This window comes from Acanthaster planci, linkage group LG09 (genome assembly GCF_054643075.1).
Source record: "Acanthaster planci isolate LZ-2023a linkage group LG09, COTS_SCS, whole genome shotgun sequence".
NCBI lineage: Eukaryota > Metazoa > Echinodermata > Asteroidea > Valvatida > Acanthasteridae > Acanthaster > Acanthaster planci.
This window is the reverse complement of record NC_141785.1, coordinates 5,964,829-5,974,878: the sequence shown is the minus strand read 5'-3', so window position 1 is coordinate 5,974,878 and position 10,050 is coordinate 5,964,829. Positions and strand designations below refer to the sequence as shown.

Below are 10,050 nucleotides of genomic sequence, written 5' to 3'. Positions count from 1 at the left end.
CGTTGTATTGTGCTGATACTTTTCCAGAGGAAAACTGGATCCATTTCTCCCTTGGATTCATTAATATGGAAGAAATTTCCCTCAGTATTACGTTCAAAAAAGTTATTCAAATAATGCAAATTATGGAGAAAAATACTAAATTCATTTAACAAGTCAAGGACAATTAACATAGAAAAGAATGTAGTTCCTTCTTTCACTTCCTGGGAAAAGAACAGCGCAAGACTAACCTCTAACCCGGAAGTAATCTGTTGCTATGATTACATGCATATGCCCAGGTACGGTCTAGATTTCGTGACATTGTGACATACCGCTTCACGGAACTGCCAAAAACTTGAGAGTTTCATTGACAGGTCTGCTGCGATTTCACAACTGACATCATGGCAGCAATATTTACACCGACAAACCAGATTCGACTGACGAATGTGGCCATTGTAAGGATGAAAAAGGCCGGGAAACGGTTCGAAATCGCTTGCTACAAAAACAAGGTTATGTCCTGGAGGAACAAAGTGTAAGTTAATGGTTACATCGGGTGTGCGTGTGGGTGTTTGGAGGGGTGCTTGCATGGTCTGCTTGAAGATTACATTGTAAACATAAATAATTCATCTTTCACAGATATGAATTAAAGGAGGCAATTGGCTGATCATGATGGAATTTTCGACAAATTATGCACAACGAATAGGTCTATCAATTGAGCAAAGCTTGAGCAGTCGTGTATATTTGACTGATCATGCAAAAAGATTGAGATACAGTATTATTGTGGATTGTGTACTTCAGGACCCCTCCCTTTTTATTATTCTGACAAAAAGATCAGTCTCCAAGAGACTGCAACCAAAGGTAGTGTTCTCCCTTTTATGCTCACCCTGTTTTGGGGAATTTAGAATTTGAAAGTGTTGAGCAAATCTGACTTTTTGACTGATATAACCAACCATGTGAAAGTTATTCATGTATGATGAATTAACACTGACAATTTTCACCCCAGTCACTCTCAAAAATCTGAAACCCAGTCCTCTGTCCACAAAATTGTCCATGCAGTAATTATCATGAGGCCATTGTTATCTGCCCAGGTGGACCTAAAATTAAAATGTAATTCTCTGGTCTTTCATTGTCTATTATAAGAACAGGGTTCCTTAAAGACACAATCCCTGAGATATGTTCAACTGATCAAACATAACTATATGCTTGTGAACATAACAGTAACAGTTGTGATTATGTTGTAAATTTTATGCACAAATTTCTCATATTCCAGTGAGAAAGACATCGATGAGGTTTTACAGACGCACACAGTGTTTACCAACGTGTCCAAAGGCCAAGGGGCAAAGAGAGAAGATCTGATGAAGGCCTTTAATACCGAAGACCAGACAGAAATATGCAAACAGGTATAAAGTCAACAAATACAGGTGACAAAGCAATAGATGATGCAATTCTGCATAGTGTGCAACTAATGCAAGTGTGACACCACAGAACTAACAGACATTTCATAAATATGGAATGAATTTACCTGGTGACTTGAGGTTTTTTTTGCCATTTCAAAACATACATCTTAGAGGTAGTGATAATCATTGATGGTGAAATTGGTGTATTGTTGTAGGACATAAAACTTTGTATGAGACCGAAGAGGCTCTGGGAAGTTGTTTTGAATAACTTGACATTTCATCCAGCAAGATCCTGATCATCTTCCAGAGACAACAGATGAAACCTATGTTTCTTTCTTTGTCTCAGATTTTAGCCAAAGGTGAACTCCAGGTGTCAGAGAAAGAGCGTCAGCAACAGCTTGAGTCCATGTTCCGTGACATTGCCACCATCGTCGCTGAGAAGTGCGTTAACCCCGAGACCAAGAGGCCATACACCGTGGGAATGATCGAGCGAGCGATGAAGGATGTCCACATATCGGTGAAACCCAACAGAGGCACCAAACAGCAGGTGAACGGGGGCAGTCAGGAACTTCCTACTCAGTCTCAACAATCCCTTGCTAGAGTGTATGCAAAGTCAAGATTCCAGATTTGCAGCAAGAACTAGAATAGTAACAAGTGACCTGTTAAAACCTTTGCATTGAGAATTGCCTGCCTGATCAGAGAAAATAGTCATGTTTCTCATTTTTAAACATTTAGTCAACTGAGCCTTGTTCCAGAAATGAATTGAAATGTATTTGTATAAATTGAAATGGAAGTCACTGATGACCTTTGACCTCCAGGCCCTGGATGTCATCAAGAAGCTGAAGGAGACGGAGACGATGCCCATCGACCGTGCCCAGATGAGGCTTAGGATCACCCTGCCGGTCAAGGAAGGCAAAAAAGTCAAGAGCAAACTGAAGTCTTTGATTAAAACCATGGAGAGAGAGGAGTTTGGAGAGGAACTGGAGATGGTGAGTTATCTCAGATGAGAAATGAAGGGCTCTCTGAGGAGCAGTCGAGCAGGAGTGAGATATCTTAGAATTACTGATCTGAGCCAGATTGCTGAAGAGTAACAGTATGTGATTGTTAATGTTGTTACAACGTCTGTGCTGGATGTGAGGCGAATTTGCCTTAATCTCGCTACTGATTGAGGGTGCTCTTTAGCCTTACCTGAGTCGGAAGTGTTTTCACATACCTTGATCTTGCCCTGCTTTGCTCCAGTGTCATGAATTTAATCCCTGGACATGAAGCCCTTCAGCTCAATGTGACTAGGTCATTCCATAAATTTGGGATCTGACAGGTGACATTTTTCTGTCCCTGTTGCACCTGACCTGAGTTATTTGTTGAGGAATGTACATGTACCAAATAATATGCCAGATGTAACAGGGACAGTTAAGCATTGGACCCAGTCACTGTAGCCTTGTATCACTTCGGCCTGTGTTCCTTGCCTTGTTTGCTTCTAGGTTTGTCTGGTTGATCCAGGCTGCTACCGAGAGATGGACGAGCTGGTGCGCTCCAGTACCAAGGGGCAGGGAACCGTGGAAGTCCTGGATCTGAAAGACATCGAGGAAGGAGATGAGAGATTAGAATGAAAGTAATTATAAAGCAGGGTTTACAGTTCTGTGAAGATACGAGGCCTTGCTCAAGTGACCTCGGTCGAGTTCTTGCTCAGCTGAATATTGAGTTGTAAGCAGCAGAGGGACTGGCTCACAGAAGACATTTTAAGTAAATGTTAAAAAATTGCCAGTTAGGACACTCACAGTCCATGGTCAGAATTGAAACTTGTGAGAGTTTGCTTACCAAATGCATTCTTGTTCCCTGAATGCCATCTTGAGGGTCGCCATCTCTTACCACACCTTGTTTGACCTTTAGCCTGTTGATTCATTTAGAGCAAAATGGTACGTTTCATTTTCTATGAGCCAATGTGGTTTTGGTCACCTTCCTCCATGGTCGGAACAGGGCATTTGTGGTTTCATATCCTACTGGAGCCAGGGTTTCTGTGAGATGTACACAGTATCCCATTCAAAAGAAGACTGGTCCCAGCTTGTCTTCGCTACTAGTCTAGAATGTAGTGGACAGGCTGGGCACCTGATTGTCATCTAGGGATACAAAAGAGCCCTCTATAGTTTATGTAGAAAGCCAGTAGGGTTCAATTCAATCTGTTGAATACAAGTACAACTTGAGGTCACTGATGTACATGATTTGCAACTGTGCTGGTGGATAGCAGACTTTTTTAGTTTAGTTTTTACCATCTTGTGGAGAAACTGGAAAGTAAGAAAGTCAGGCGGTGTTTGTCTCATTGGGAATCAACACTGTGATATCTTGCTGAAATGGCAGTTTGGGGGGCATACGGTGGCGATAAGTTCCCATATTCTGTGCAATAATCCACTGATTTGATATTCGAAGTTTATTTTTTGTGAGGATTTGCTCATCGGCAAGCATGGCTAAAGAAATGTTGACCCTGCTAAATGCTTAAGTTAAAAGCGTTTGTACCTGACAAAGCTTGTCTTCCATCAGTTGATCTTGTCTCTTGACTTCTCAACTGGCATCAGTGTAGTGGTAGTCATCTGCACCAGACAGACGGTGAACTATTTGAGAATCGCATGCATATGAAACGAAAATGACTTCAAGAAGTGCAACGACAGTCTTCCGTGTACAAAAGATACCAAACTAAAGGAAGCAAGCTGTCTAGAGGGTGTGGGTATTACCAGAAATTTTTCCAAGGGTGCCACACCCCTTCCCCAGGTGTGCCCATGAATCTATTTGGATCTGAAAGCTTTCAAATGCCTTCAAATTTGATACAGCATTTGAATAGTACATGTAACTAGTCTAAATTCAAACTAGGGTTATCTTCAAAGTTTTAACTTGTCTTTGAGTTATGTAATTATGTTCATTGTTTGCATTTTGATTTGGCACAAACTGGCTTGTAAATAAATATCTATTGAGAAACTGCCAAACAGTAGAGGAAATCTGGTCTTTGTTAAAGTAACTTGAGGATCCTTTAATTAAACTGGGTTCTACTAGGTCGTTATTAACTGGATTTGTTGTGAGCAGTCAATCATTTGTCAGCTGTTATAGGATATGAACAGTAAAGGCCATACTGCATGCTGCTGTAAGGCCAAACATCAAATGGATTTGTCCTCGGGTGACTTTCAACTGGAGTAAACCTCTTTAAATCTTCAATTCAAGATCTTCACATCTGATGGAAAACTGGAATATGTCTGCACTCCAGCATTGTTTGTGGCTCACTCAGTTTGTCTTAGGTGACAATCATAACATAACTAGATTGGTTACGAATTTCTACTTGTGTCGCTTGTGTGTGGTAGCATATTGAACCGCAGGGTTACCTGCTGTTTCCCCACAAATACTCTGCTGTATTCTAATAGTATGAAACAAAAACATTTATATTTGATTATGCATGATTGTGTTCTTCTACCTTCTAACTTGTGCGGTGTTATACAACTGTCTTTTTGTTCACGAACCTGGCTCAGTGCACTGCTGACCTCTTTTCAATAGGGGCCAGATTAGCGTGCATTGGTGCTGTGTGGCTCATTGCCACAGTGGTGGAGCGCTCTTCTCCCCGGTGGTAATCCACTCGCTCTCAATGCCCCAAACCCTGGTATACGGTTTCAAAACAAGGCTGCATTATCACCACTCTTGAGAGTGAAAAATGTTGATAATTCCCAGCAGCCTTGTCTTTTGTTTGGAGTACGGTCTTTTGTTACAGGGCCCTGTTTCCTTTGTCCGAATCCGGAGACCCCGGCCACGCATATAAAACATGTGTCTCCGATTCCGGAGTTCCTGGCAGGAAGTGGTTATGAAAGTAGATTAATTAAAAGAAAAAAGACAGTATCTCCACCAAGTTACTTGACAAGCAAAAAATGAAAGTATCTATAATCTAAATTTTTTACAACAGTCATTGTTTTTAATGAATATCTTCACCAACAGAAAATCTGTACATTTATGTTTTTATGCTTTATATTTCCCGCATCATTTTCTTCACAAAAAACACAAAACCAAAACACAAACAAAACCCTAGGTGTTGAGTTCTGAATTACAAGACAAAGCAACAATTCAGTGGTCATACAACTTTGGCCAACAAAGAAATCACCGTTACCTTGCAGTAAAGCATCAATACCTTTTGTCGTGTTACAATCATACAAGTGCATCTTAAGAAAACACAAATTTTACGCTGTTAATAACTTACAGCAAATTTTAGGCATGGTGACAGCACTTGGAACTCTAATCAAAAGTATACTCAAAAAGAAAAAATGAGTAAAGTTTACGGACAAAGGGCTCTCTGTAAGCAATGAACTTGCATGTCAAATTTTCTTCTGGTAATGTGTCTGATTTTGGAGTGCATGCTAAACCAACATGCACAGCCTGATGCAATAACAGATGGGTAGCGCTGCATACACCGACAACCAGAACAAATGTCATGCAGATGGTAACCTGCCTATGCTAAGCAGATTTAACCACTGCTGTAATTTCTGGACACAAAATGGACACCCCGTGCAGTGATGCACACTTTATCATATTGTACATATACCATTTTGTATCCAGGTTGAGTCGCTACACTCCAAGTGCACCTCTAGTAACTGTGAGGCTGCGCTGTGCTGAATCATAACAGCATTTGCTATCTTCGTGTGCACATACACTGGGAAATCATATGTGGACACTGGCTAAGTGATACATACATGTCCCATCACAAACATTCATGTGATCACTTCTATTGACTTGTAACCCTCAACACAAGAAACCATTACAAAACAGACACAGTTTTGTCTCAGTCACAAGCGTCTCTGTAAAACAAACAACTAAAAATATCTAACAAAATGTACTTGACTGTTATCACAGTGGTTTTTTTTACATTATAACAACAGAAGTATACATGAATGGGAAAATGTCTGGGACATTTGTCTTAAAAGAAACAAAAGAACTTTAATTTAACACAGATAAGATTTTCTGAAAAATAAAATTGCATGCTACTTCCATCAACAAGGTAATAATAAAGTAACATTCTTACATTCTGATCCATGATTGTTTCTTGTCCTAGTTTTTTTTATTTAAGGATTACTACTTTGCCGTGACAGTTTCTTTCAAAAGGGAAAACTAAAAAAAAGGAGAGGGCAGCAACCTCTTGTTTGGCAAAAGTATTTTTTTCTTCCATCCATCTGAAAACTTGCATCAGAAGAAAGCTATTTCACCATGGATAATACTAGATCAGAGAATACGAGTAGCACTGCATGGCTTAACAAAATGTCCTTACCATTCTTCACAATAACGTGCATATCAGCTGGGAGGCTTCATAAAAATAAATGTACTTCAACCTTAAAATGTTCTTCAACTTGAGAGATCGACGTCAATAACCAAGTTATTGATACCTAGTATCACTGTTGGTACCTGCTACATCACTATTTCTACACTAACTTTTAGGTTAATCGCTATCTGATAAGGTCTCATACTGAGAAGATAGCAATGGTGCAGGTTCTCTGTCACGGACACAAGATATCCCTGGACCGGGTACCGGTGATGGCCCCCTGGTGGGTCCCAGGTGGGGTGATGGGATCCTGAGATGGGCACTGGCCAGGTGGTTCTGGGTAGAGCTTGTTGCGGAGGAGGTGGCAGCCGGGGAAGCCCCCGCTGCTGATCGGAATGAGAGAGCTGAATATGCAAACTGGTTCCCAGCCTGACCGGTCCCCGAAGTGGGAAAGCCATGCTGGGAAGCTGGTGATGGGCAGGACGTAGGTACTGACTGGCTGGGTTGATTACAAAGATCGGGCTGGGACTGTCCAGCCATGTTGGGTGAGGTTACACCTGAAGCCCTGTTACTACTCATGCAACTGGAAGAGCCGACACTCAACCTTAGTGAACCATCCACAGGTGTTGAGCTTGGTGCTGCTTCGCCTTCCCTGCTATCTCGGGAAGGCAGTCGAGGACTTGCCCCTCTCATATGCTGCTGGGAGACATTCGGTTGCTGGACTGACTCTGCCTCGTGATTGTCCAAGTCTGAGACATCAGAGAGTCGGCTTTCATCCACTTCTAAGCCACCAGACTCTGCCGTGCTGGTGCTCTCTCGGCTGTCGCAACGCTGTGGGGAAGACCGGGAGCTAGACATCTCGGCTTCTACCAGCTGCGTCACATAATCATCCATTTTGGTGACCTTGGTGTCCATCCGAACTGGTGCCTCCATTCGCACCTGGGATTCGATCATGCGATCAATGGACCTCTGCAGATCAAACCTGAACACACTGGTGTCCTTCCTCTGTGGTTGTCTCCCGTGACTGCTACTTGGCAGCATGCTAGGATGTCCATGCTTTGGGGATCTGTTCACCAATGACTGAGCCGCACCCATCAGACACTGTCTCATCTGGGACATGCTTTCAGTGGGTTGCACTGGACTTTCCGAGTTGTACTCCTGAGAGGTGCTCTGCGGAGCTGGGTTGCTTCCTCGAGAGCTCTCCGCTTCTGGTCTGGACTTGGTGTCTGACAGGCTGCTGCTGAGCTGTCGTTGGCTATCGCTGACTCCACTCTCTGCAGGGCCTGGGGTGAAACGGGCTCGGTCTTCACTGCTTGAAGCAGCATCCAGCACTGATGAAGAGCTTGATCCCGGCTCCACAATGGTCTTGGGCGAATCCCTGCGTCTGCTTCGAGAAGGCGGCCTGTTGGAATCAGCCACACCCCAGCTTTCTCCCTGGTGTGGAGAAGTGGACTGGGAGCTGTGGACCCTGAATTGCGGCTGAGAGCCCCTGGAGGCATTCTCGCTGCTATCAGCTCCATTACCCTCCTGTTGGTACTTCCTCTGCCAAGAGGCTGCTGACGGGGCCATGTCACTGACACTCACCGGTGATGCCTCCCGGCTCTGTTCAGATGAGCTACGCGAGACCCTCCCTGCTGATGTAGCTTCTTGGTCCTTCCTTGAACTCCACTGAGATGACACTCTGTTTGAGTAGCTGTCAGGTCTTGCACTAGCCGGAGAAGCAGAAGCACTGGATATATCAGACGCTGTGGATGCTGTCCGGCTTCTTGGACTACCTTCTTTGGAGCTGTTGATACTTGGTTCAGCAGACCCAGCATAAGACATCAACTGGCTCCTCACTCTGGAGTCACTTGTGCTACTGCGGGCACAATGCATGCTCTGTAAGGATGAAGCTACGGGACTGCTTCTCCGGGCCGCATCATTGGTTGATCCTACTTCACTGTCGGGTGTCCTGTATCTAGCACGAGGGGAGCTGGACGATGGTCCCTGGTCACGGCTTTCTGTAGTATCAACCCCAGATGTTTTCCCACGATCACGCTTGGCTATGGTCGAGCTTCCAGGGGCTGATGTCTGACTCATCTGTTCTGTCTTGTTGTAGCCCATGGAGATGATAGTGTCTATATGCTCAGCCAGGGTCATGGGCTGGGGTGGGGAAGGGGAAGTCACTGGGACGAGGCTTTCCTGAGGCCTCTCCTGCTGATCTCCACCTGCCTCTTTCTCTTGCTGCTTTGGATCCTTGGCGGCACTTGGAGAACGTTCCGTTGAAGAGGAGGGCACATTACTGTCTCCGTTCTCCGGCTGCAGGGAGTCCGAATCAGAGACTGTCTTGCCACACTTCTCGTTTGATGTGCCTGTGTTCCGCCCAATAGATAAACCATCTCCGCTGTCCGAGTCAGTAGCCGGATCCTGATTATCATGCATGGGCTGGTTGATGGAGCGTGTGATGATGACATCAATCAGATTAGCAGCTGTCAGCGGCCGGCTGGAGCTCACCGATTCATCCTCAGGAGAGACCCGTGGCGTCTGCTTATCCTTCTCAAACAGGGCAGCAAAGATGGCCGAGGCATCCGGCTCTATACTGTGATTCCTCTGTTGCTCACTGTGTCTCCCTGCCTCTTTCCTCTCTTTACTCTCAGATGATGTGGAGATCCGGCGTTCTTGACCCGGACCGGAGTGACTGGAACCGGCCGAGTAGGGCCTTCGTGGATAGCCATGAGATTCACTAGAGGAGCTGGCATCACGTTCTCTGCTCTCCTGACTGGCTTGTTGCATTCTCCTTGCTTCTGAAAATGAAAGGCAGAAATTCAAATCATACATTACCAGGAAACTTATATTTGGGTAATTCCAGAAATTAGGGGTACAAAAGTGTGACATTTTTGTGTCCCTGTTACATCCGACCTTTGTTATTTGACATGCAAATACACCGGAATTCATTTCAAACTATGATTATTTGTTTGGAAGGCGATTTGCATTAATTCTCCACTCTTGGAAATTAGAAATTGTGTTCTGAACTTACAAAATCATATGTCAGATGTGCCAAGGACACGAAAAAAACAATGGACCCCTGATTTCTGGAAATACCCATTTACCTCTTTAATCTATCAAGTAGGCTGATCTAAAGTTATCATCACCAAGAGCTAACAGCTAACACGTGAGTGCAAAGGCACAAATATTATGAGCTCTTTCACGGAAGAATCCAAAACGATGATACCTTACGGATCTTGGAGGCTTCCACAACTAGAGACCACTGTTAATTTAAGCATGAATGAGAAAGTGGGAAAAAAAGGAGAAAATTCCAAGTCGAACAAGAGTGTCCTGGGCTTTTAAATCGTTATGGCAAATACAGGATGTCGGAGAGAGGAATTCAACTGATTTGAGCAGCTACACGGTGTCTTGTGT

The 10,050-nt window shown here is 43.9% G+C and overlaps 2 protein-coding genes across 2 annotated transcripts in view; one reads left to right on the top strand and one right to left on the bottom strand.

The window, feature by feature from the left end:
• Window positions 1-251: 251 nt before the first annotated feature.
• LOC147798053 (ribosome maturation protein SBDS-like) lies at window positions 252-4,431 on the top strand. Its single transcript, XM_087141077.1, has 5 exons — window positions 252-508; window positions 1,247-1,376; window positions 1,720-1,920; window positions 2,192-2,362; window positions 2,855-4,431. Exons 1-5 carry the CDS (start codon window positions 378-380, stop codon window positions 2,981-2,983), a joined length of 762 nt encoding a protein of 253 aa, XP_086997203.1. The 5' UTR covers window positions 252-377; the 3' UTR covers window positions 2,984-4,431.
• An 863-nt stretch (window positions 4,432-5,294) lies between these two features.
• The window catches only part of LOC147798052 (uncharacterized), a 37,877-nt gene continuing 33,121 nt past the window's right edge, over window positions 5,295-10,050 (bottom strand). Inside the window, exon 27 of the mRNA XM_087141144.1 lies at window positions 5,295-9,434. Coding sequence (XP_086997270.1) covers window positions 6,829-9,434 — 2,606 coding nt within the window. The 3' untranslated portion in view covers window positions 5,295-6,828. The remainder of the gene's footprint in view (window positions 9,435-10,050) is intronic.